Below are 25,768 nucleotides of genomic sequence, written 5' to 3' on the forward strand. Positions count from 1 at the left end.
GTTAAGGTTTGCTGGATTAATGTAGTAAAATTTTGGGAGTAGAACTCTTGAGCATTTTGAGCCTACATTCATGTGCTGTTCACTGTATTTAAGTTGGACTGTGCTTCTGACTGAGGTTTTTCTTCTTTCAGCAATACATTCCACATCTTGAGGCCTACCAAAGCTCCTGGCTTTGTATATGCCTGGCTTGAACTGATTTCCCATCGGATATTTATTGCAAGAATGCTGGCACATACGCCACAGCAGAAGGTGTGGCTGCAGTTTATCTCCTGTAGATGAAGACTATAACTACCTGGGCTTATTTATTAGCATTGCCTATATATTTCTGTTAGTCATTTAGTAGTAATTGTACTTCTTCCAAACTTAGTTGGGAATGCTATTTAGTGTTCACTCAAGTCAAGTGCTTGACTGCCTCTGCCTGAGAGCCATTCCTCAGTGATTAGGTGTTGCTGCTTCAACTCAGTTGTGGGCCACCTGTGTCAGTCTCTCAAGTTTTTTTTATTGTTTTTTCCTTTCTTTTAAAATGTTTTGCTTCTTTATACACAGGAATGATTTATTTTACATATTTGTCAGTTAAGGGTTTTTTTGGGGGTAGGGGTGTTGTTTTTAAAGCTGAAATCTATGTGTGCCCTCAAACATCTGAATAAATCTCTGGGTAACAGGGCTCTGGAGCTTGTTGGTTTTACAGACTCACTTTAAATGCGGAAGGCTCTCAAACTAAGGTTGAGGACTACTGGGCTATGTTATTTTGAAGGATTATGATCAAGTTCTATTTAAGAGTTCTTTATCTAATTGGTAATACAACACAGTTAACATGATAAGTTTTTTTCCTCCCATCTTGGAATTAAATTGGCAAATGAGTACTGCAGAAAGTACCATTCTTTGGCCCCTCAGATCAGAAGAAATGTGACTGCTATGTAATGGAGTGAACTTGACAAAGAAGGTGAAATAGCTCTTAAATGAAGTTTTGTTTGGCGGAGAAGGGCATTCTAGGAGGAAGGAACGCAACATATTAAATACAATTATCCAAGAATTGATTGAACATAATTGGTATAGTTGGGGGAGGGTGAGCAGGCTGATATTGGCTGAAAGTAGAGAATTCATGTCATGGACTCAACAAGGTTATTTGCGAAGAGTTGAGGAGTTGGAAGAGAGAAAGGAAATGGCTGAGACTTAATAAGGAATTAAGAAAACACATTTCTAGTTGTAAGTTTCTGCAGTTGAGTGTTTTGTGTTCTATCAGAAGTTTACTCCTCTCCCTTTTTAAATTTTGCTACAGGTACACAGGGACCATTATGTCTTGAAATCTCTGGAGCCAGTTTTTTTTCAAATATTATTTCCCACTATCTCCATAATAACTTGATCCTTTTTAATCTTTTTAATGCCAATATTTTTTCTTTTTTTTTTTTTTTTTTTTTTTTGAGACGGAGTTTTGCTCTTGTCCAGGCTGGAGTGCAGTTCCGCGACCTCGGCTCACTGCAACCCCTGCCTCCCGGGTTGAAGCAATTCTCGTGCTTCAGCCTCTGGAGTAGCTGGGATTACAGGTGCCCACCACCTCGCCTGGCTAATTTTTTTGTATTTTTAGTTGAGACAGGATTTCAACATGTTGGCCAGGCTGGTCTTGAACTCCTGACTTGAAGTGATCCACCGGTCTTGGCCTCCCAGAGTGCTGGGATTACAGGCGTCAACCACTGTGCCTGGCCTTTAATGCCAGTCTTTAGTAGAGGTACTTAACATTAGTATTCTCTACTTATATTAGCATGAAGAAGATAAGTCAGTGTAGCTGCTTAGGCGACTTGTAGTGGTTGAAAAACAGCTGAGTATAATTATGACTCATGTACCTTTCTTTCAGGGGTGGCCTATGTATGCACAGCTACTGATTGATTTATTCAAATATTTAGCGCCTTTCCTTAGAAATGTGGAACTCACCAAACCTATGCAAATCCTCTACAAGGTAATTAACTTGGACTTATTATAAATTAAAATAACTGAGATCTTAAGAAAATACACTTTAGGAATCTGAGGCCTTATTTTGTTAAGCCTTTGAGGCATGACATACATTCAGAAAAGTGTAAAAAATCAAGTGTACTTGCATAACCAGCACCCAAATTGTACAGTGTTTGTGTATGTTCAGCTGTAGAAGATACTACAGTTTTACAAAGCGTTTGTACCAGTTTACACTTTTAAACAGCACAGAGGAGTTACTGCTTTTCCCATATCTACATCTTGCCATACCTAGTATTATCTGTTTTTCATTTTAGCCATTTTGGCAGTTGTACTGTGAGATCTCATTGTGGATTTAATTTTGTTGGTGATTTATCTTTTTTTTTTTTTTTTTTGAGACAGTGTCTCACTCTGAAAGCCAGGCTGTAGTGCAGTGGCGTGCTCAGCTTACTGCAACCTCCGCCTCCCAGGTTCAAGTGATTCTTGTGCCTCAGTCTCCCTAGTAGCAGAGACTACAGGCATGTGCCACCACGCCTGGCTAATTTTTTGTATTTTTAGTAGACATGGGGGATCTCATCACATTGGCTACGCTCGTCTCAAACTCCTGACCTTAAGTGATCAGTCCGCCTCAGCCTCCCGAAGTGCTGGGATTACAGGCGTGAGCCACTGCACCCAGCCTTCTTGATGATTTCTTAATGAGGTTTTCATGTGTAGATCAGCCATGGATATCACATTTTTGTGATGCTCCTCTTCCAGTCTTTTGGCTGTTGTTTGTATTTTTATTTATTAAATAATTCTCTATATGTTTTAAATACAAGCCCTTTGTTACTATATATTCAAACATCTCCCACTCTCACAGCTTGCCCTTTTACTCCCTTAAAGGAAGGGGGAGGTGTCTTTTGAGGATCAGAAACTTTAAGATTTATGGTAGTCAAAATTGCAGATTTTTAAACTTTTATTAAAAGTTGCTTTTTGTGACTTGTGTAGGAAATCTTTGCATGTCTCAGTGTGCTAAGGTGTTCTATTTTCCACCTATCTGAATTGTCAGATTTATGAGCATAAAATCGTTTAATGTTCTGAAACTATTTTTTATGACTACAGGATCTGTAATGTCATTCCTGACATTAATAATTTTTGTTTTCTCTGTCAGCCTTGTTTAGGGTTTATCAATTTATTTTTTCTAATAACTAACTTGGGCCTTGATTTTCTCCCTTTTCAGTACTTTAAAAAATTTATTATATGCTTTTACTCTACTTTCTTTGGTTTTCATTCGTTCTTTTTTTCTTTTTTTTTTTTTTTTTTTTTTTTTTAGCTTCTGGAGATAGATGTTTACATCATTTTATCTTTATTTTTTGTCCAGTCTCCTCTTCTAGCATATTCATTTCAGCCTGTAAACTCTTGATGCCTAGTTTTTCATGATACCTAAATGGAAATATTTGATAAATCATCTGTGATAATGTTAATTAAAGCCTAAAACTTTTTAAGAAATGTTACTAAAGTATACTTTATTCTTTTGGGGGGGGGGTGGGGGGCTTAAGTTATAATAGGAAAACGTTACTCCATTTTCCTTAGTGTGGAAATATTTTTCTTGTTTTTTAAAAATAGGGCACTTTAAGAGTGCTGCTGGTTCTTTTGCATGATTTCCCAGAGTTCCTTTGTGATTACCATTATGGGTTCTGTGATGTGATCCCACCTAATTGTATCCAGTTAAGAAATTTGATCCTGAGTGCCTTTCCAAGAAACATGAGGCTCCCCGACCCATTCACTCCTAATCTAAAGGTAAGGTTCCAACTAGTTAAAGGAAAACTTATGTCTTAATATTTCAGTCCTTTCTCTGATAAGTAGACTGTTCAACACTTCCCTACCCAACATAACACGCACACTGTTAGTTAAGGGTACTCTTTAAAGGAAATAATAATGTTATTAAGCCTGATATAGGATATGATATTGTTGCTATTGCTGTTGCTGGTGAATATGGGTTCACAGCATTTTTCTAGTTGCTAGTTTTCATATTAATTTTGATATTAAATTTAGCTCTATTTACAGAACCACAGCTTAGGTGTTGGGGCAATCATTTGCTGGGTGTGCCCCATCATGGCAAAGAATTGCAGAACAAACAGACCTTTGTAATCTTTTTCTTTTTTTGAGGCAGAGTCTTACTCTGTGACCCAGGCTGGAGTGCAGTGGTGCAGTCTCAGCTTACTGCAACCTCCCCTTCGCTGGTTCAAGCTATTATCCCGCCTCAGCCTCCCAAGTAGTTGGGATTACAGGCACGTTCCACCACGCCTGGCTAACTTTTTGTATGTGTTTAGTAGAGATGGGGTTTCGCCATGTTGGCCAGGTTGGTTTTGAGCTCCTCACCTCAAGTAATCTGCCTGCCTCGGCCTCCCAAAGTGCTGGGATTACAGGTGTGAGCCACCACGCCCTGCCGTAGTCTCCGTATTTCACAGTTTTGTGTGTCTGTGCGCTTGTGCAGTTGTTCCTTGGTCCCTTGCTATTCTTGGAGGATTGGTTCTAGGACCCACTGGGACACTGAATTTTAAATATGCTTAAGTCCTGTATGTAAAGTGGCATATAACCTTTGCATATCCCCTTAAATGACATCTGTATTGCTTATGATACCTAATGTAGTGTAATGCTATTATGGAAATAACTATTTTAAACTATACTAATAACTTTAAAATTTGTGTTTTTTATTGTTGTATTATTATTATTAATTTGTATTTATTTATTTATTTATTTTCGAGACAGAGTCTCACTCTGTCACCCAGGCTGGAGTGCAGTGGTGCAATCTTGGCTCACTGCAACTTCTGCCTCCTGGGGTCCAGTGATTCTCCTGCCTCACCTCCCAAGTAGCTGGTACTACAGGTGCCCACCACCATGCCTGGCTAATTTTTTTTTGTATTTTTACAAAAAACGGGGTTTCACTAGTTGGCCAGGCTGGTCTCAAACTCCTGACCTCACGATCTGCCTGCCTTGGCCTCCCAAAGTGCTGGGATTACAGGCCTGAGCCACTGCACCTGGCCTTTATTGTTGTTTTATTTTTTATTGACTCCATCATCTACCTATACTTTCACCCCCCATATTTTCGATTTGAGGTTAATTAGATATGGAACCTAAGGGTATGGAGAACCCACTGTATTTTTTTAAGTTGTTGGAATAAAGGAGAGAGAGGACCACTTAAAATCTCACCACCCTGACATGGCTACTGTAGTTTAAGAGATGGGGGTCTTATTGTGTTGCCCAGGCTGAAGGGCAGCGACTATTCACAGGTGTGAACATAGTGCACTTCAGCCTCAGGCTCCTGTGCTCAAGCCGTCCTCCTGCCTTAGCCTCCAGAGTAGCTGCGACTAGAGGTGCACACCACTAGAAGTGCCCAGCTATAGTTTAAATGTAGTCTCTACTGTTTCTGACACATGCATTTTTTTTTTTTTTTTTTTTTTTTTTTTGAGACGGAGTTTCGTTCTTGTTGCCCAGTCTGGAGTGCAATGGCGCGATCTCTGGCTCACTGCAACCTCCGCCTCCTGGGTTCAAGCGATTCTCCTGCCTCAGCCTCCTGAGCAGCTGGGATTACAGGTACCACACCCAGCTAATTTTGTATTTTTAGTAGAGATGGGGTTTCTCCATGTTGGTCAGAGTGGTCTTGAACTCCCAACCTCAGGTGATCCGCCTGCCTTGGCCTCCCAAAGTGCTGGGTTTACAGGTGTGAGCCATTGCGCCCGGCTTCATTTTTTTTTTTTTTTTTTTTTTTTAAAGGAGTAAGTGTGATGTCTGGTCTTGCTGGGGCTTCTTTTCAAAGACTCTTGGTGAGTGAGGAATCTTATTCTGGATTATTATTTTGAAATCCAAGTCCAGGAAAAATCAGTTAGTTGTGCAAATTAGACCTTTGCCCAAAAGGTGTCTTGCCTCTGGGAAGGAAATACATTACAGAGTGAGAAATTTTTATCATTTTTTACCAAGATTCTTCTAAAGAAACAAAGACTGATTAAAATAATAAAATGTGGCAGCTGTGCTCTTCAAGGCATTTATAGTGTATATAGTTTTAGAAAAACAGTCCCACTACTTTTTAGCATAGATGTAATTTACTAATAAAAATGACTGTGCTTGTGATTCTTGATTTTATCTGTGGCAGGTGGACATGTTGAGTGAAATTAACATTGCTCCCCGGATTCTCACCAATTTCACTGGAGTAATGCCACCTCAGTTCAAAAAGGATTTGGATTCCTATCTTAAAACTCGATCACCAGTCACTTTTCTGTCTGATCTGCGCAGCAACCTACAGGTTAATTGGTTTGGCTTAAAACTCAGCTATGTCTTCCATATAAAGCACTTTCTATGTATGGTCCTGTGTGTGGTCCATTTGGGAGTTAGTCTTTTATTGTCATTTCCATCAATTGGGTGAGGTTGAGTAACCGGATTTACGTATTTTATTAGTTCATTTCATCAGTGATATTTTGCTACAGCTTTGGACAAGACGGCCCTATAAGAGTAGACTACAGACAGTCATTAGCTGTTGGTACTCCTAGGATTTTTCTAAATACCTGGATGCTGATTTACATTTCTCTATAGGATATTTTGGAAAGTTATATATTTACAATCTGTATATGCCATGCAACTACAACTTTCTCTCCAAATCTTTAATTGGCACGGTGCATATTTTGATTTTATAAACTTTACTTTAGAGCTGTGCCTTGAGCTTTGGCTTCCTGAGGGAAATCACATTTCTCTTATTGATACAACCACCTTTGGAGCATCTGTGTATTTGGTAAATAACCTCACGAATTCAAGCAAGTGAATCACAATAAATGTTTGGCCTTTCCATGAAGGTGTAAGAAGGGTTTAGAAATACTGGTGCTAGAATTGGTCCTCTGCAGGAGTAAGCATAAGGAGTTCTGTTTTGCTCATTTTAAGGTATCCAATGAACCTGGGAATCGCTACAACCTCCAGCTCATCAATGCACTGGTGCTCTATGTCGGGACTCAGGCCATTGCGCACATCCACAACAAGGGCAGCACACCTTCAATGAGCACCATCACTCACTCAGCACACATGGATATCTTCCAGAATTTGGCTGTGGACTTGGACACTGAGGGTGAGTGAAGCCTGCCAGTTTTCAGAGTAGAGTTCTCTGTGCTTTTTGCTACAATCTGATCACAAAAATAAAAATGCTTCAAGCCACAATAGTGAAGGAATGTTCTGTCAGTGTATTTATTCACAGGTCTAGCCAATTATTTTATCTTTAATTGGACATTATCTGCTCAGTGCAGAAAATCCAAAAAACCATAAAGGAAAGAATTAACCAGAATCGTGCAGTATCAGTTTTGGTGTATGTGACAGAAGTTTTTTAGTGTGAAAATAAACTTAAAGTCCCTTTAAACATAGCGTCGTTACATTGTTTTGTTAGGCTGCCTTATATAAAAGCATTTTTATTGGTGCCTGTTTGGCAGGCATCTTGTTAAATGTTCGTATATAAAGATTAATGAATAGGACTCTACTGTTCTGCAGAAAGCTCACAGTATAACTCCTGTTGCAGGCTGCAGCTTTTCTGCTTGAGCTACATTTCTTTTGGTCCTCTATATTTATCTTATATAATAGAGACCTCAGTTAGGTGCCAACTAGTTGTATAGTCCTGTCCAGTTTTGCATACATATATTTTAGGGGGACACTACTCTTTAACTTGGCTATTGATTCTTGAGAGATGAATTAATGTTGCATATATGCTGCATGCCTATATGTGGGATGGATTTAAGACAGCTTAAATTCAAGATATAACAAAATTGAATACCATCACGTCCAAGAGCTCGGCAATAAAAGGACGGCAGCCTTTAGAGAAACGTGTCACTGTGTCAGACTCACAAACACGAGTAATGTCAAGCAGAGGCAAACAACCAAACCCAGTTAAGATAATACTTACTCCAATGTAGTTTAGACTAATCAAAATGTGGACTGGGTACTCTTAGGGTGTCAAGACCTTTTTAGGAGGGCTGTGAGGTCAAAACCTTTTTTTTTTTGCGATAGAGTCTTGCTCTCTCACCCAGGCTGGAAGGCAGTGGCGCAATATCGGCTCACCATAACTTCTGCCTCAGGGGTTCAAGCGATTCTCCCGCCTCAGCCTCCCGAGGAGCTGGGATTACAGGCACACGCCACCATGCCCAGCTAAATTTTTTGTATTTTTAGTAGAGATGGGGTTTCACCATGTTGGCTACGCTAGTCTTGAACCCCTGACCTCAAGTGATCCACTTGCCTCAGCCTCCCAAAGTGCTGGGATTACAGGCGTGAGCCACCATGCCTGGCCCAAAACTGTTTTCATCATAAAACATTTACATTTTTGGGTCTATTCTGTCATGAGTGTACAGTTGAATTTCTCAGAGGTTACATGAAATATACTGTAACAAGTTGAACACAGAAGCAGAAATGAGAATCCAGCTGTCTTTCATTAAGCAAGACTTAGAGATCTGCAAAATGTAGAAAGACTTAGTGATGAGTGCAACCAGAAAATAGTTAATGTTTCTTGTATTAGCATATAGTGGGTCTGTTTTTAAAAATGAATAAATATTTTTAAAATCTAATTTCTAATGTGGAAAACACTGAAATAAAACCCACAGAAATGAGAACTCTTTGGGGTCCTGAGAACCACTGCTTTAAACTAGAGATTAATTTGAAAGCCTCTGTCAGAAACCCAAACCCTAGCCAGTTAGAACTGTCTTCCCATGTTGGCCTTTCAGACTAAGTCCTAAGTCAAGATTTCTTAATTTCTAGGTCGCTATCTCTTTTTGAATGCAATTGCAAATCAGCTCCGGTACCCAAATAGCCACACTCACTACTTCAGTTGCACCATGCTGTACCTTTTTGCAGAGGCCAATACGGAAGCCATCCAAGAACAGATAACAAGGTAAGAGAGCAGCTTATTTTATTTTATTTTTGAGACGGAGTCTCGCTCTGTCGCCCAGGCTGGAGTGCAGTGGTGTGATCTCGGCTCACTGCAAGCTCCACCTCCCGGGTTCCCGCCATTCTCCTGCCTCAGCCTCCCGAGTAGCTGGGACTACAGGCGCCCGCCACCATGCCTAGCTAATTTTTTTGTATTTTTTTTTAGTAGAGATGGGGTTTCACCGTGTTAGCCAGGATGGTCTCCATCTCCTGACCTCGTGATCCACCCGCCTCGGCCTCCCAAAGTGCTGGGATTACAGGCGTGAGCCACTGCGCCCAGCCGAGAACAGCTTATTTTTTAAATGCTTCGAAAGTGTCTCCTTCCTTTCATCTTTTTTTTTTTTCCTTTTCTCTGTGCTTTCAGTGTTCAGTGAAAATCCGTTTGGTTGGTTTTGTTTGTTTTTTTGAGACGGGAGTGTTGCTCTGTCACTCAGTCTGGAGTACAGTGGCGCCATCTTGGCTCACTGCAACCTCCGCCTCCCAGGTTCAAGCAATTCTCGTGCCTTAGCCTCTCAAGTAGCTGGGATTACAGATGCCTGCCACCACGCCCAGCTAATTTTTGTATTTTAGTAGAGACGGGGTTTCACCATGTTGGCCAGGCTGGTCTTGAACTCCTGACCTCAAGTGATCCACCCGCCTCAGCCTCCCAAAGTGCTGGAATTACAGGCGTGAGCCACCGCACCCGGCCTTCAGTGAAAATCTTTTACATGTCCAATAATGTGTTAAATGTGGGATACAATTGTGAGCAAAATGGATGGTTCCTGCCCTCTTAATACTCATTCTGATGGACATGTATCACAAGTAGGGAATTATGAATCGCAATCATGGCTTAAATGAAAAGTAGTTTACACCACAAGGCACATTTTGATTAAAGGTCAGGAGTTTCTCTGAGGTGGTGTGATAACCGGTCCTAAATCATGCAGGCCTATGAAGACTATGTTAAGGAACTTGGACTTTTCCTCATTACCTCTGGGTTGAAAGCAGTAGCAATAACAGGATCATACTTGCATTTTCCTAACAATAGTTAGGAATCTGTTGCCAGATTGCCTAGACTACATATAGCATTAGGGAGATTGTGATATACACACTTCAAAAATTGGGCCAGACTCTTAAAACTTGCTCATTTGCCTAATAGTACCTATGGTGCTAAATATGGTATTCCTTTGTGTACTAAAATTAATTTTATTGGATGCTTAGATGATGATGTTCCATTTTGTTTATATAAAGCTGCAGTAAGTCTCCTTGGACTTGTAATCTTTGTTATGCTTCATGTACAGTTGGTACGTGAAAGGATATAAAGTTAAGGCAATATGCAATACTTACTGGCATTCAGAAAAATTTTTACTCAATTTACATGTGAACTAGCAATGTTAGCTTTTTTTTTTTTTTTTTGGAGACAGAGTCTCGCTTTGCCGCCCAGGCTGGAGTGCAGTGGCTCAATGTCGGCTCACTACAACCTCTGCCTCCTGGGTTCAAGCAATTCTCTGCCCCAGCCTCCCGAGTAGCTGGGATTACAGGCACCCGCCACCACGTCCGGCTAATTTTTTGTATTTTTAGTAGAGACAGGGTTTCACCATCTTGGCCAGGCTGGTCTTGAACTCCTGACCTCGTGATCCACCCATCTTGGCCTCCCAGAGTGCTGGGATTACAGGCGTGAGCCACCGTGCCCAGCCTGCAGTGTTAGAATTCTTATTTTCCATTTCCTTACTTTTCATTGAGAGTGAGCTTGCTTATTTACTTGTTTATTTGAGACAGGGTCTCACTCTGTTGCCCAGGCTGGAGTGCAGTGGCATGATCTCGGCTCACCGCAACCTCCACCTACCGGGTTCAAACGACTCTCCTGCCTCAGTGTCCAACTGCTGGGATTACAGGCATGTGGCCGTGTCTAATTTTTATATTTGTAGCAGAGACGGGGTTTCACCATGTTGGCCAGGCTGGTCTCGAACTCCTGACCTCAGGTGATCCACCTGCCTCGGCCTCCCAAAGTGCTGGATTACAGGCATGAGCCACTGTGCCCGGCCTGGGAGCTCATTCTGGAAATTACTACTTTTTGTACTAACTTTGTGTGTCATGTACTCTCTGGGCTTTATGTGACTTCCTCTTCACCATCACCCCTTATCCTGAACAGCTGTGAGGTAGATACCATTATCCGCACTTTACATTAATACTTAGTCTTCTAGGGCTAAGAGCAGGGTTCAAACCCAGGTATTCCAACCCGTGCTGTTTGGAGTATATTAATCCACCTGTCTATTATTAAAGGTGAAAACTTTTGCATGTGGTTCAATAATCAGGGAGAAGTTAAAAAAAAGGTAATGGAAGAATAATCATGAATTTGTATGCTTCTCTGCATTAACTAGCTTTTTCTCCCTTTTTCCAGAGTTCTCTTGGAACGGTTGATTGTAAATAGGCCACATCCTTGGGGTCTTCTTATTACCTTCATTGAGCTGATTAAAAACCCAGCATTTAAGTTCTGGAACCATGAATTTGTACACTGTGCCCCAGAAATCGAAAAGTGAGTTCAAAGTAATTTTTAATTGTCTAGGAATGAGACTGGAGACTGAAAACCGTTTGTCTCTAGGTTGGGTCAGCTGAATGAGATGCAAGGTATTGTTAGGCCTCCTCTTTAATCACAGATTTGTAACTGTCTTCATCCTTCAGGTTATTCCAGTCGGTCGCACAGTGCTGCATGGGACAGAAGCAGGCCCAGCAAGTAATGGAAGGGACAGGTGCCAGTTAGACGAAACTGCATCTCTGTTGTACGTGTGTCAGTCTAGAGGTCTCACTGCACCGAGTTCATAAACTGACTGAAGAATCCTTTCAGCTCTTCCTGACTTTCCCAGCCCTTTGGTTTGCGGGTATCTGCCCCAACTACTGTTGGGATCAGCCTCCTGTCTTATGTGGGCACGTTCCAAAGTTTAAATGCATTTTTTTGACTCTTGGCCAAAATTTAGAAGATGCTGTGAATATCATTTTGAACTTGTGTAAATACATGAAAGAGAAAACCTTTGTCTGGAACTTCTTGGCTTTGTGCAAGCTGTGTCCAAGGCAAGTACATAAACTGGTACCTTGTAATAAAGAGGCAGCTGATGCCATGCACTTGTCTGAGGGCATAGCTCCATGTCTTCTGACATTCCTGGTGTCCCAAAGAATGGCAAAAAGCCAGTTTGAATATTGTGTAACTTATTTTTTTAATGTGGACAGGGGACCTTGAAAATCACTGTTATTAAAAATGTGGATGTGCTAGAATTGGATATGTCCAGGAACATGGGAAGGGCTCACTATTGGAATCCCATGAGTTTCTGTTTTGTCTCTACCCAAACGTATTCCAAAGCTGACTGCATTTGCACCATCTTATTTCTTTTGGGGATTATACACCTCAGCCGCGTGAGATGGGGGTCAGCTCTTTATATAAAGGGAAACCAGACCAGGCCTAAAGCCCACCCCCTACCCTAACCCCCACAATCCTCTCCTGAAACTTAAAAACAGTGGGAATATAGGAAAGGGAACCAAATCTCATTAATTGTTCTCCCCCATTACCCCACTGAATGGCCATACAGGCTAAGCTGAATAATGACAAAGTTGAAAGGACCAATACAGCCCCTTTTATAAGGATTTTGAATGTTTTGCAAATGTATTGGTCCCTGTGTTGTATTTTGTAGCCTTTTCCCGGGCTTCAGCTCCCCTACTTCTTGTATGTGTATGCATACTGTAGCTAACCATTAAAGTCATGACACACACGAGTCCACTGTGCCTTTCTCAGTAGCAGCAGCCAGTGCTGGTGGTGAGGAGGAAAAGTGGACAATCCGGCCTTGCAGACCTTGGGGCCATGGGGAACCACCAACCTCTTGCTGAATGATGATTGATTGATAGGTCATTCCCACTACTAAGCTGGCATGTTTAAGGAAATTGTATTTTTCTTCCTATTTCAACACTGGAAAATTGCTGGAGCAGGTTTATCTGGTTAAGCTGAGTTTAAAATGCCCAGTTTTAATATCCTTTACCCCCAGGTTTTTTTTTTTTTTTATAAAGAAAATGAGTAGATATGTATTTTAAAACTTAACCCACTTAAAATTTGCCTTACCTATCATGACTGTCAAGTTTTACGGCCAGAGAGCACAAAACAGTTCAAAATTAAATAACTGAAGTCCTCCTTGAGTGATGTGTTAGGGTTTATTCCCTGAGGGGAGGTTTGTGCCATCTAGATTGAACTTCGGGTAACTGATCGAGTGCCAGTTAGACAGCTTATTAAATCCAGTCTTTTAAATAAAGGGTAAGTGACTTCCTGAAACTAGACTTGGATTTAAACCAGGGTCTACCTCCAAAGTCTATTATTAAATGGTGAAACACAAGACCTATTACTACCATATTTCCACTGGCTTTGGTTAAAACTGGGAACAAAATAGCTGTAACATGCTTTAAGTAACAATTAGCAGTGATTCCCAAGTCTGTTGTTCTCAATCCTAAAACATCACCCTTACCTCAGTTAATCCTAGCACACCACCTTTGCTACTTTTCCTCTTGGTGTTTAATAAGAAAAAGATCCCCAATTTTCCTCTTTTTCAAACATCAATGAGTATTAGCTTAGAATAAAGTTCTTACTGCTGTTCCTTCAGGGAACAGGGAAACTGCTAACTTGTCAGTTCCAACAACTGATGTAAGATCATCTTCTGACCATAGCGAACCTGTAAGGCTTGCTGTTCCCTCCAGCTGAGTTTGGCATAGACTTCCTTATTACTGAGTAAACCTTCGTCAGTTTTTAAGTCTGTGGCATAGGTCTGCAAAGTCAGTAGAACACTGCTTCGAAGCAGCTGTCTCCACGATGGTTTGAGCTTGGGAATATTTGTGATCATCAGGCTGCCCTCTTCCCTTTTATCATCTCCCCCTCCATCCTGGTCTTTAAGCTCTCTGAACTCCTCAGCAGGCATGCACAGTACCTAGAAGCAACCAGAGCTCTTTAATTAGGATATACTACTTTTGTACTTCTGAAATGATTCAGGAGACTAAACCCATCTTAGCATTTATTAAAAATCCCACATTTCCTCTCTCCTAGCTATTTTGCTTTAAATATTTAGATTATCAGCATTAAGTGGCCATTTTCAGCCCTTTACCTTTAGTGTGGTGGTCAGCTCCTCTTCAGTCAGCACCTCCTCCCTCCCTATCACAAAGGCTCCCTCTTCCCCTACCATCTCCAGTTTGCATAGGAAATCCCAGCGCTCATCCACTAGGAGCCTTTCAGCTTCAGTTTTTGTTCCTGTAGATGAAATAGCAATGTGAAAGTCTCAGTACACCCAAGGGTTCATTTCTTTAGTCTACCACCCAGTCTACAAAGTCAACTGCTATTTAGCAAAGCTATTTAACCTGAGGCGTGGGTATAGACACACCATCAGTGTCAAATTATTGAGTTGATACACTCACCCTGTAATGCTGCCTCACGAACTGTCACCATCTGAATGTCAGCTGTGTCATCTGTGTTGTCAGGATATGGTTCAACAAAACCGTACATATGAATCAGTTGCCAGTTAGCCATTTGCCCATAAGTGTTGAAAATCTCATGGCCTTTAGGAATGGGCTGAGTGGCTACCATCCGAAGACAATTCTGAGGTGAAAAGGAGAAGCTGGGGCCATGCCTTTCACGGGCCAGCCCCATGAAGATTATTTCCACTTAAGAAGAGCCTTCAGCAGGTGTAGTTCAGCCATGGGACTGATGCTGTTAACTACCAAAGTTCTACCTTTAGTTCCTGTTAGACCCTAAACTGTGAAACAAAAAAGGGTTAGGCTAACTTTAAAAGGCCAGCTTCATGTTTTAACTGGGTGGATTTCTGCACAGTCCTCTTCAGCACTTAAAAAGTTGCTAGCTTTAAAAATGAAATTTTCGGCTGGGCGTGGTGGTTCACACCTGTAATCCCAGCACTTTGGGAGGCCAAAGTGGGTGGATCACCTGAGATCAGGAGTTCAAGACCAGCCTGGCCAACATGGCAAAACCCCGTCCCTACTAAAAAATACAAAAATTAGCCGGGCATGGTGGCAGGGGCCTGTAATTCCAGCTACTCGGGAGGCTGAGGCAGGGAGAATTGCTTGAACCCAGGAGGCGGAAGTTGCAGTGAACCGAGATCACACCACTGCACTCCAGCCTGGGCGACACAGCGAGACGACTCCTCGGGGCGGGGGGGGATATGAAACTTTCGCAGATCAAAGTGGGACAGGAAAATGGAGGCAAGGATTAAGAAATAACCATACTTACTAATTTCTGATCCTATAAATGTGTCATCTTTTCAGGCTACTTTCTATATAGAATAGAGCTGGTATAAACACAGCTTTATACCAGTTCTAGGATCGTCTTAGACCTCTGGCCTGTGAATGTCCTCATCCCTCCAAAACACGGAGGCTATCACTGTTCCAGGCTGCTATCCGCAGAGCCACACACAGTCTGGGCTCACTGATGTGATCAGCCAGAAGGGAATGAAACATGGCTATGCAGACCACCCAAACTCTAGCACTAAATAAATGATGGTAGAATAGTTTATCAGAGGATTAACCACAACTTACTTTGAGGACTTTAAAATGTTTCGCATTCAAACAATTCTACAGTAATATGCATACTAAAAGGACATACAGGAAGAGCTGATGTCACTCATTTTGTAGCACTAGTAAGAGAATGGAGCCTAAGACACAATGGCTTGAATTATGCTCAATCAGTGCACCAATAAGAACTCCACTCACCGCAGAGTATTCTAGATTGGCATTGTGATTGGCTAAGTGGTTCAGTATGTCTGCAGCAGGCACCATCACCGGGGAGTTGGGCTCCTTTTCATCCTCTTCTTCCTCTAGTGGTTCCTGAAAGCTGCCATTGACAGAACCTGGCTAAGGCCCTGTCTTGGGTGAGGGACTGGGGATGGATTTCACTGTTTTCCCCAAGAAAAGGGTTCCGTCCTCAGAGGCCCCACCCACTGACCTGTAGGCCATCACAAGGGCCACGAGCTGGTGGTAGAGTTCTAGGGAGCGAACCCTGAGGCTGAAGAGATCGGGGTGGGCTTCCATGAAGGGCAGCACGATGGACTGGTACTCGCTGCGGATGTTGGCCAAATCCTTCTCCACGGCCTCGGGTACGCCTGTGCCCTGCAGCAGGCACCGGCGCTCCTCCTCTGGCCTGCAGGGACACCCACAGCCAGGTTCCCTTCATTCCTTCACACACTTTACTGGGTAGGACTGGTGCAGGGGCGGGAGGCGGGGAAACTGTTCTTGCAGCAGGCTACGGTGCAGGCGCTCCCCAACCCCTCCCAAGGCTCTCACCAGAACATCGGGTGCTCCAAGCGGCCCAGCTCGGGCCAGAGCGCAAAGTAGGGCCTCCAGCGTGAGGCCGGGGCCTGCAGCTCGTGGAGCAGCGCCAGCAGCAGTGGCACCCAGCCCGACTGGCTCTGCAGCGCGCCTCGCTCTGAGGGAGACACAGGTGTGAGCGCTCCGGCGCGGCCTCGCGGGCCCGCCCCGCCCCGCCCCAGCGCCCTAGCCCGCCGCCCGTGCCTACCACGCTCCAGCAGGCCGCCGATGGAGCAGGTGTGCTGCGACAGGAGTGCGGCCCGCGGCACCACTAACAGCAGTTCTCCGGCCTGTACGCTCTCCCGGGCCACCATGCCGTAGCCAGCCCCCGTGCCCTGCCGGCTGACCGCCACCTGAGCAGGAGGAGGGCTGGTCAGGGCAGCCCGCGCCCCGCCGCGGGTCCTCCGCCCGCCGGCTCGCTCGCTCGCTCACCTTGGGACTCAACTCCAGCCCCACCCGCCGGCACCAGCTCAGGAAGCCGGCCACAGGATCCGGGTCGCCGCCGTCGACGGGCCCCGCCACCTGAGATAAGTGCGCGCAGTGACCAGGCCGGGTCGCCAGAGAACCCGGTGGGAACTGCGAGACCGCGGCGCGCGCGCAGAACGGGCTTTGGGTGGAGGAGGGGACGAGCGGATAGGGGCACGGGACCCGCGAGAGGGAGCGGAGGGGGCGCAGGCGGACGGTCCTGCGGGCGGAGGAGGGGTGAGACGCGCAGAAGGCTGGACCCCGCGCCCGCCACTCACCCGTGGGCGCTTCGCCTGGGTCGCCATGGTCTAAGAGCGCTCTTCCCCGCGGGCAGGCGCGCCGCGCGGTCACTTCCGGCGTCTCTGGCCCCGCCCCGGCGCCGGAACCACGTGGTGCCTGTTTTGGCGTCCACCCTGCAGACTGGCCGGGGTTACCGCGGGCTGTAATAGTTCCTCCTGAAAACATTTTGAGTCCAGGATCTCCAATTGCACTCACGCGGTCTGAGTGCAGAAGGAGAGTCCCGTGCCGCTTGGCGCCTGGTTCTGAGCCAGGTACAACCCTGGCCTTTGGTCTGTCCCCGAGGGCTGAGGCTTCTTGCGGTCTGGGTGCAAGAACAAAATACGGTTTCTGGATCGGAAGCCGAGGGTCTGGCGGCCGGCCGGTGGTGAGTGAGCGACGCAACTGGGCGGCGAGCGACCTCCTGATCTCGACCCCTTGTTACCGATGGCCATGGAACCGTTTTACTGGTGGTATTCGTTCAGAGCAGTTTTCGAGTGTGTTTCGGAGTGGCGTGGCCTAGAGGGCTCCTGGATCTAGAATAGATCCTCTCTGCCCTTATTTGCCAGTACATCCTCGTTTTTAATCTACTGCATCGCACGTGGTGGGTTTTATTAGCTGGCATAGTAGGGACTCAATATCTACCTATTGGGTAAATACATGACTAAAACAAATGGTGGTTAAACCTGGGGAAGTAGCATGCTGTTAAATTTAAGAAAATGAGGCTGTGAATACAGAGGTTACAGGAATGGGTTTTGAAGCCAAGCAACGCCGGAGCTCAACACTCAGTTTGTTTTTTTTTCCTTTTTTGGCGCGTGGGGGAGACGGAGTCTCGCTCTGTCGCCCAGGCTGGAGTGCAGTGGTGCGATCTCGGCTCACTGCAACCTCCACCTCCCGGGTTCAAGCAATTCCCCTGCCTCAGCCTCCCAGGTAGCTGGGACTACAGGCGTACGCTGCCACGCCCAGCTAATTTTTTGTATTTATTTTTGGTAGAGTCGGGGTTTCACCGCGTTGCCCAGGCTGGTCTCGCACTCCTGAGCTCAGGCAATCCGCCCGCCTCGGCCTCCCAAAGTACTAGGATTACAGGCGTGAGCCACCGCGCCCGGCCTGGTCTGTTATTCAGGCAAATCCTTTTTCCTGAACCTTAGTCTCCTCACCTGCGAAACTAAGATGATACCTGCCCTGTAGAATTAATGTAAGGATTGGTATGTTGACTAAAGAAAAAATATTAAGCTTTTAAATAATTAAAATTAGTTTAATTTAGAAGCCTTATTGAAGACTATAGACTGAGGCCTGTAGCCCAGGAGTAATCTTGTGAGGCTGCTCTAACACGGTATTTTAGTTTAGGTTATACATAGGTGAAGATTTAGTATGTGTAAAATCATATCAAAGTTTAGGGATAAGTATATCTGGTTATAGACTGCAGAAGTATAATCATTAACCCTGTCAGACATGATCGTATGTTTAGGAGAAGGCAAATAGTAGGTCATTTATCTTTGAAGGAATGTAGTGACTCAGGCAAGAGATTTGGAGGGCAGGGGTGTTTTGTCTTCAAGGCATTTTTTTCTGGAGAGCTGTATTTTGTTTTTTTTTAGTTTTATTTTGAGACAGAGTCTTGCTCTGTCACCCAGGCTGGAGTGCAGTGGCACGATCTCCACTCACTACCACCTCCACCTCCCGGGTTCAAGCGATTCTCCCCTTCAGCCTCCCGAGTAGCTGGTATTACAGGCACGTGCCACCACGCTCAGCTAATTTTTGTATTTTTAGTAGAGATGGGGTTTCACCATGTTGCCCAGGCTGGTCTCGAACTGCTGGCCTCAAGTGATCTGCCCGCCTCAGCCTCCCAAAGTGCTGAGATTACAGGCTTGAGCCACCGTGCCTGGCTGAGGAGAGCTGTATTTTGTCACAGAGTCAGGAGAGAAATGAGCACATAAGCAGAAATGAGCACATAAGGCTTTTAATGTTTGTCACATTCTCCTCTCACTGGTAAAATAATGTGATGTGTACTGGCAATAGAAGGATGGGTGGAGACCATACTCTCCTAGCACCCTCAACCCAAAACCCACGCAGCACCAGCAGCCCCTGCCCAAACATTCTGTCTCTCCAAAAGCCTCCCACAATGGGCATGGCATCACCACACTGGAATTCTTCTTAGGTTCTTTATTAGTTTTTCAGCACGGTTAACTCTTTCTATGTTGACTAGAGTTTTGTTTTACATTTTGTCATCTCATGACAGCAGCCACCAGAATACACAAAATTAGGCTCTTTACTTTGTGCGGAGAAGAAAATAATAAACATTAGAAGTTCACCTTGACCAAAGAGACAACCTCCGGAGGACCACCACACATGGGAGGACCCGATGTACAGACACACACACACACACACACACACACACACACATATATATAATGTATAGATATTTATAGATATATCTGGAAACACAGCAAAAAACAAAATTCCAAGATTTGCAATGCTATCTACAGTAAGAGGGATGAATTCTACCAGCTTTCAAACAGTCACATTCAGTATTCAGAAGAAGCACATCAGGGGGTAGAACTGGGCAGAAACTAACACGCCACCAGGCTAGTCATGGCTTAAGATTATAGAAGGGGGGTGATGTGTGTAGAGGAAATATGCATATAGGTGTCCTCTCAGCCTTAGAACACCCGCCACAACCCCTCCCCCCTCCACAGCCCTTCATGTTTTCATTGCTCTCTCCCCTCTGTTTTGGGGCTTGTGACCATTGATTTAGGGTCCGAGACAAATGGCTCTGGTTTCTGGGCCGTAAGATGCTATGGGGTAAGTGAGTGGATGGAAAGCATACAACGCAGTCCTGGGCTTCAGGGGACAGCAGGAGGCTGGGGTGTAGGGGAAGCCTTTCTCCTCTACCTGACCCTTGTTCATGTCCAGAACCTTCAGCCTCCAGTAAGCCCCAGCCCAGGTGGCTATGGGGTGTGGGACTGTGGAAGCCTCACTGCCTTGGGCCAGTTGACTAAATAAACTCTCTCTTCCTTAGTGATGCTTCCGCGACACACTGGCACAGCCTGGCTAGAGCTCTGCCTGAAACACCACACTGCTACTGATGGCGTTGCCCTCTGGGGAAGCTGGGGGCAAAAAAGGGGTCTCCAGGAACTCAGCTACCCCTGCCTCTGGCCACTTGCGGGTTCCCGAAGGCAGTCACCACGAAGTTCTCAGGGGCACACACACCACACATGGGCTCTCTCCTCCTTCTCCCTCACCCCCAGTCAGGTCACTGTGGGGACAGAGGACCAGGCAACTTCTGCCTCGGGGAGGCGTTGGCTCAGAAATGGGACAGGGCCAGGAGGTGGCAGAGTGTGGGCTGGAAGGGACAGTCTGTGGGGTTCCTGCCCTCACGGTTCTCCATGTTCTGTCTTGGGCAGAGAAACCCCTTGACGCCCCTGCCTGCCTGGCCCTACAGCACCAGCTGGGCCCAGAGAGCACCAGGAAAGTGGCTGCCTGGTCCGAGCGCCCCCCTGTGGCTGTTGTCTAGATAATTGTCACAGGTGCTATGAGACAGAAACAGGTGTGCTTGGTGGAAGGTGGGGGAAGGGGTCTTCCAGGGCTCCCACGCCAGTGCCTGAGCTGGCCCCGCACCCCTGTGGGCCCAGCACCCACCCTCTCGAAGCCTCTCTCATTTCCAAACATGCCTGCCCAAGGGCTCACCCAGGAATGGCCTGGATCCTTAGTGAATCTCCCTCCCTATGGCCCTGCCCTCCTGTGCCTGGGCTGCAGGGAGTGGGATGAGAGGGGTCAAGTCGGCCAAGTTACCACGGAGAGTGAGATGGGATGAGGAGGAGTGAGCCCCTCAAAACACCTGGAGACTGTTCTGCTGTAGCATCTAAGATCCCCTCATTTTTTTCAAACAGAACCCCATTTCCTCCCCTTTGCCCTCACAAAAATAAACTAAAGGGAACATGAGCCGGCGCAAGGATGGCGGTGGGGCCTCAACGTGGGCGTCGTCAGTGGGATCGAGGGCTTCAACAGGACACCTCCATGGTGTGGTTGACCTGGCCCAGCCCCTCGCTGCTCTCCGAGTGGGTGCAGGCCTGTGGGCGGCTGCCATCCACCGAGCTGGCACTGGTGAGGGACGCAGTGCGGGAGCGCGCCAGGCGGGTCATGCTGGCCGAGGGCACTGTGGACAGAGACAGGATGGGCCTGAGGACTGGCGGGCAGGGCCAGGCGCCTCTGGTGGGAAAAGTAGGCTGCAAGCAAAGCGGCTAGCGACCCGTTCCTCGAACGCACAAAGGGCTCCTCCTGAGCCAGGAGGCTGGCGACAGCTGTCGGGCCGGGGGCATGCAGGGCCGGTGACAGTGAGTGGGCCTAGGGGACTGCGGCCAGCAGGGCCCTCTCAGCAGCTGACCAGGCAGCCCTGAGCTGGTGCAGGGAGGTGTGCTGGGTTTCCAGCTGTGCCTCCCTCAAGAGGATGCCGGTGGAGAAGTAGGACTGCTTCTGTAAAGGAGGACACGGAGCGGTGGTCGCATACTGCCCTCAATTCAGACTGTGCCCTAATTCAGAGTTTCACAAGCAAGACTTGCGGGCAGCAAACTCTACCCTCCTGAACACTCCTGGCCACCTCTGTGGCTCAGGCAGGGCCAGGCCTGGGCTCTACCTCTAAGGAGGGTCTGTTTCCTATCCCCAGAGCTCTGGAAGCCACGCAGCTCATGACAACCTAGAAGCAAGACTGCTCTGCAACCCAGCCAACCTAGAGGCCACGTCTGCAGAAAAGCAAGAATCTGTGGGGTTTCTGAGTTGAACAGGACACAAGAAGGTTCCAAACCACAGCAAGATGCAGCCTGGCTGCAGCACTGCGCAGAGGAAGGAGCGGGGGAGGAGGAGGCTGGGCGTCCATGCATCAGGGGAAGGGCTGTGGGGCTACCTGCTCCTCCACTCAGCCTTCGGTCCTTCAAGTACGCAACTAAGAGAGAAGACAGAGCCGGAGAGGGGGCGGGGGTGGGGGAGACACAACACAGTGAAGAGCGTGGTCCGCCGAGGCAAGGGCATTGAGATGAGCCAGAGAGATGGGACAAAGGACAGGCACAGAGAGGCTGGGGGCAGGGCCAGAGGCTCTGGAAGCCCACTCCTGCCTGCCCACCCAGCAGTGGCCCCCAGAAGGATCTCTGGCCCAAGGAAGCCCTGACAGGTGGGGTGCTTATCCCCTCACCATTCTGCTGGCCCTCAGTCTCCTGCATACAGAATGGGGGAGGCCTGCCCCCTCTGTGCCCCTCCCAGCTTGGGGCTGCCTGGTGGAGTTTCTCCCTAGGACCCTGAGAACGCGTCTCAGCGCCTGACAACGTTCTTCCGTTCACCTCGCAAATGCTTGCTGTGCCCTGATCCCAGACTCTGTGCTCCTGCGGAGCCTCCCTGTGGGCACCAGGGCTCTGCCCTGCTCCAGAGAGCATTCTATTCCTGGGTGTCCTCCCCAGCCTTCCAACAGGCAGCCCTCCTGTTTGCCCTGGAGATACCAGCTCCAGAGGCTGAAGTCTGGAGGGGAACAAAAAACAAACTGAGAAGAGGAAGTTTGCCTCCTGGCAGTGGGGAGCTGGAGGAACAGGTATGTCTTGGAGGGAAGGGGGAAGTCAAGGAGACACACAAGGGGTGTGGTGTGTGTGTGTGTGTGTGTCTGTGTGTGTGTACCTGGTTCCACCCCAGACCCAGATTTTCAGATCTGCCAACCCAGGTTCAGCTGCTTTCAGCTCTCTGAATGCCAGGCGGCCCCAATTGCCTTCCCTGGCCCCAGACTCCAAGCCCACTCCTATGATGCCCCTGGGTGCAGCCACGAGTTGTTTCAAAAGGCCTTCTCAGGTACCGTAGGCCCAGCTCTGACCCCAAGCCCTGGGGCGGGTGAGGGGAGTGTGCCTTACCCCCAGACAGGCTTCCCTGGCAGGACGCGGCCCCTGGCCCTGGACCCCCAGCACAGAGGGAAGAGTCCCTTCCCCCAGTAGGCCCAGCACTGCCATCAGAACAGTGCACCAAGTCCTCCCTAAGGGCAAAGGGGAGCTGGGCACAGCCTGGGATGCCCAACTTACAACTCAGGTAGCATCTGTGGGGCCCAGCATCCGGGGCCCACAAAACTCCTATGCTTATGGGCTCCCCAGTACCACCTGACACCAGGTGCCAGCCCTGCAAACAGGACCCCCCCCCACCCCAGCACTGCCTGCCCACCAGTCTCTAGGTGGTGTGGGGTGGGGTGGAAATGTACTCACTGTAGCCCATGCCTTGCAGGAAGTATTTGAAGGCTTCGGTCAGCTTCCCTGGCTGCAGAGGGCAGGACAAGCACATGCTTTCATTGGCTGCCTAGGATTAGCAGGGAGGGTAGAGGCTTCCCCCTCCCCATAGATGTAAGGGCAGGAGGGCCAAAAGTCTCACCTGTGTGACCTGGGGCAGCCCTCCAGAGTCTGCCATCTGCAAGGGAGAGTGGGGTGATCTGAGCAGGGCCCTCACTCCAGGACAAGCTCCCACCTGGCTGGGACCCCAGGAAAACCCCTCCCTGAGGTTGGGCCCATGCTAGGGAAGCTGGCCCAGGGCTGGGGAAGAAAGCCTCACCTTCAGGAAGGTCGTGGTGGTCGGGTCCAGTTTGGAGTTGCACTCCACCTGGGGACAAGGAGCCAGCTTCAGCAACAGCCCCTGCCCTTCCCCACCCCCATTGCTAAGGCAGGTGCGATGCCCCAAGCTCGGGGAGGAGAGGGGGTGCAGGGAGGCAGAGGGAGGCCTAGCACCTGTGATGGGCTGCTCTTCCCAGGCTTTCTTCTCCTAGGGCTCCCCCACGTTCTTGGAGACCAGTTTAACAGCCCCACTAAAGGGCCTGGGACCCTTGGAGCCCACTCACAACTGCTAGGAGTGGGAGTCAGGCAAGGGCTGGGCTGCCGTGGTGGGACTGGCCTGGGAAAGCCCCGGTGCCCTCGGCAGTGAGGTGAGGGGTGCCAGGGTCTGAGAGAGACTGGGTGGAGGGGGCTGGCACAGCCCACCACGCCACTCTTCCAGGACCTCCCGATGGGCATGGGAAAGCCTGGTATTTTCAGGGCGCATGGGGCTGCTCTGGGCATTTCTGGACCCTGCAGCTTCCCAGCAGCTCTGTGCTTATGGGGCATCCCAGCCCCAGGCCACCTGCTCCCAGAGTTCCAGCAGGAGAGGTGACACATGGCCCCCAAACATAACAGCTGCAGGTGACTGGGAAAGGGAGACTGTGCTGCTGTATGTGTTAATGATTTATAATGACTTGATCACATTTTAGAAAAAAGATCGTAGGCCCTGGGCCTGAGGTGGGTAGGGACCAAGTTGGGGCTGTGCTGCTGGGAAGGGAAGAGGCGACCTTCTGATGGCCCAGCCCTGGCCCCAGCTCTCCCCACTTCCAGGCCTCCCCGGCCAGAAGGATGGGGGCTATGCCAGATGTGAGGCTTGGCAAGACTGTGGGAAAGTGGACAAGAAGCCCACCGTCCACTGCTGGCCCTGGAGGCTCCCCTGGGCTGGATCAAGAATTGCTCCGGCTGGGCAGGAGCCAGTGAGCCCCTCACCCCTACCTCCCACCCCCAGTGAGCCCACAGCCCCTCACTCACCACCCCGTCCTCAGCGGGTGCATTATCCCCAACCACCAGCATCACAGGGCAGCTGCAGATACAGAGGAAAAGGGCTGTCTGGCTGGGTCATGGGGGCAAAGGCCAGGGCAGGCCAGAGGGCCAGGGGCCACTCACCGGAGTGTCTTGGCATTGGGCACCGTTCCAGGCCGGTTAATGTCCAGGTCTCTGCGGCTGTGGGGCAGAGGCAGAGGTGGGCACCCCAGGACAGGATGAGGGGCATCCCAAGCCCAACACTGCCAACTGGTAAAGCAGGGAGGCGTGGACCTACTCTGCATAAATGAACTGGAGGCTCCCTATGCACGGCTTTTTGGACTCCCTAGCACATACCAGGTGGGCTCTCAGATTTTGCTGTCTATCCCCCTCAGAGCCATGCGCACTGCCACCTGTGCTGTGGGAGTTTCTGCTACTGGCCTGTCTCCTGGACCATATGGGATGGCAGGCCCTGGGTCTGTCTATTCTCTATTGTTTTCCTAGCACCATGGACACAGCAGGTGCTTAATATTTGCAGCAGAATGAGGAGGGCAGGTGAGTGAGGGGGCCTGGCCACCTTCCTGCAGGGCAGGGCAGCCCCTAAAGGGGGCTCCAAGGAGCATAGCTTGCAAACCACAGGCTTATCTGACCTCTTCCTCATTTTGCAGACGTCAACATCAAGGCTGGGTTACTGGAGTCAGGGATGTCACTAACACCCCCAACACTCCCACACAGGAAGCCCCCACGGGAGGAGGAAAAGTGGAAGAGCCCAAGGCCCGGAGTCTGAAACCCTGTTCCCCTCTGCCCCTCACAAGGTGTGACCTTGTGCAGGAAATGACCTCCTTTGAGGCCCAATATCGTGCCCATCTACAAACCAGGGCAAGGGTGTTGCCTGCCTGCCTCCCTCGGGGCAGTGTGCAAGGGACCCCACTGGGGTGTGCTGGGTCCCAGGGCTGCTGATCCCACCCGCACCTGTTGTACATGTTCCAGAAGAGCTGCAGGTTGGCCTGGTTCACCACATTCCCAATCTGCTGCCGGTAGCTCTGCACCAACTCTGTGTTGTTCACCAGCTCCTCCTAGGCCCACGGGGATGGATGGGGGTGTGCAGAGGGGCAGATAGAGGGACGCAGGCTTAGAGGGGGCCGGCAGATGTCACTGCCAGAGTGGCCCTTGCCCCACTCAGCAGGCAGGGGAGACGGTGTGGGCAGGTAGGAGGTGGGGCCTTGGGAGGGGATGTCTGTCTTTCAGATGCCTCAGCATCTGGAGTGAGCCAGGTC

The 25,768-nt window shown here is 48.1% G+C and overlaps 3 protein-coding genes across 18 annotated transcripts in view; 1 reads left to right on the forward strand and 2 right to left on the reverse strand.

Annotated features, from left to right (window-relative positions):
* The window catches only part of CNOT1 (CCR4-NOT transcription complex subunit 1), a 110,075-nt gene extending 98,189 nt beyond the window's left edge, over window positions 1-11,886 (forward strand). For all 6 annotated transcript variants that reach the window (XM_030796009.1, XM_030796022.1, XM_030796017.1 and 3 more), the window contains exons 42-49: window positions 132-249; window positions 1,853-1,954; window positions 3,550-3,723; window positions 6,077-6,226; window positions 6,856-7,036; window positions 8,704-8,836; window positions 11,249-11,383; window positions 11,530-11,886. In XM_030796009.1, coding sequence (XP_030651869.1) covers window positions 132-249; window positions 1,853-1,954; window positions 3,550-3,723; window positions 6,077-6,226; window positions 6,856-7,036; window positions 8,704-8,836; window positions 11,249-11,383; window positions 11,530-11,608 — 1,072 coding nt within the window. In that variant the 3' untranslated portion in view covers window positions 11,609-11,886. The remainder of the gene's footprint in view (window positions 1-131; window positions 250-1,852; window positions 1,955-3,549; window positions 3,724-6,076; window positions 6,227-6,855; window positions 7,037-8,703; window positions 8,837-11,248; window positions 11,384-11,529) is intronic.
* A 148-nt stretch (window positions 11,887-12,034) lies between these two features.
* Window positions 12,035-17,738, reverse strand: SETD6 (SET domain containing 6, protein lysine methyltransferase). Of its 2 annotated transcripts, XM_003263117.2 has the most exons (9): window positions 16,929-17,738; window positions 16,618-16,707; window positions 16,394-16,538; window positions 16,162-16,303; window positions 15,824-16,018; window positions 15,592-15,712; window positions 14,287-14,467; window positions 13,980-14,122; window positions 12,035-13,805 (listed from the first exon to the last, which is right to left on the reverse strand). In XM_003263117.2, the coding sequence occupies exons 1-9, from the start codon at window positions 16,953-16,955 to the stop codon at window positions 13,500-13,502; spliced, it is 1,350 nt and encodes a 449-aa protein (XP_003263165.2). In that variant the 5' UTR covers window positions 16,956-17,738; the 3' UTR covers window positions 12,035-13,499. The 2 variants fall into 2 exon arrangements, with proteins under 2 accessions (XP_003263165.2, XP_030651914.1); XM_030796054.1 differs by lacking the exon at window positions 16,618-16,707 and having other exon boundaries at window positions 12,041-13,805.
* Window positions 17,739-19,070: 1,332 nt separating this feature from the next.
* The window catches only part of NDRG4 (NDRG family member 4), a 49,622-nt gene continuing 42,924 nt past the window's right edge, over window positions 19,071-25,768 (reverse strand). For 5 of the 10 annotated variants that reach the window (XM_030796125.1, XM_030796068.1, XM_030796084.1 and 2 more), the window contains 8 exons: window positions 25,464-25,567; window positions 24,636-24,692; window positions 24,501-24,552; window positions 23,491-23,538; window positions 23,314-23,349; window positions 23,151-23,202; window positions 21,824-21,862; window positions 19,072-21,079 (listed from right to left, as the gene is read on the reverse strand). In XM_030796125.1, the coding sequence (XP_030651985.1) occupies window positions 20,925-21,079; window positions 21,824-21,862; window positions 23,151-23,202; window positions 23,314-23,349; window positions 23,491-23,538; window positions 24,501-24,552; window positions 24,636-24,692; window positions 25,464-25,567 (543 nt within the window). In that variant the 3' untranslated portion in view covers window positions 19,072-20,924. Of the gene's footprint in view, window positions 21,080-21,823; window positions 22,429-23,150; window positions 23,203-23,313; window positions 23,350-23,490; window positions 23,539-24,500; window positions 24,553-24,635; window positions 24,693-25,463; window positions 25,568-25,768 lie in introns of all 10 variants that reach the window. The other 5 variants (XM_030796100.1, XM_030796074.1, XM_030796108.1 and 2 more) reach the window with 3 other exon arrangements.

This window comes from Nomascus leucogenys, chromosome 2, assembly GCF_006542625.1.
Source record: "Nomascus leucogenys isolate Asia chromosome 2, Asia_NLE_v1, whole genome shotgun sequence".
Classification (NCBI taxonomy): Eukaryota; Metazoa; Chordata; class Mammalia; order Primates; family Hylobatidae; genus Nomascus; species Nomascus leucogenys.

Coding starts and splice junctions, on each gene's coding strand:
- SETD6 (XM_003263117.2), bottom strand. CDS start 16,955: ATGGCGACCCAGGCGAAGCGCCCACGG. Junction 16,304..16,393: donor CGGCGGCCTGCTGGAGCGTG/GTAGGCACGGGC, acceptor TGTCTCCCTCAG/AGCGAGGCGCGCTGCAGAGC. Junction 13,806..13,979: donor AGCTGACCACCACACTAAAG/GTAAAGGGCTGA, acceptor GGTTGCTTCTAG/GTACTGTGCATGCCTGCTGA.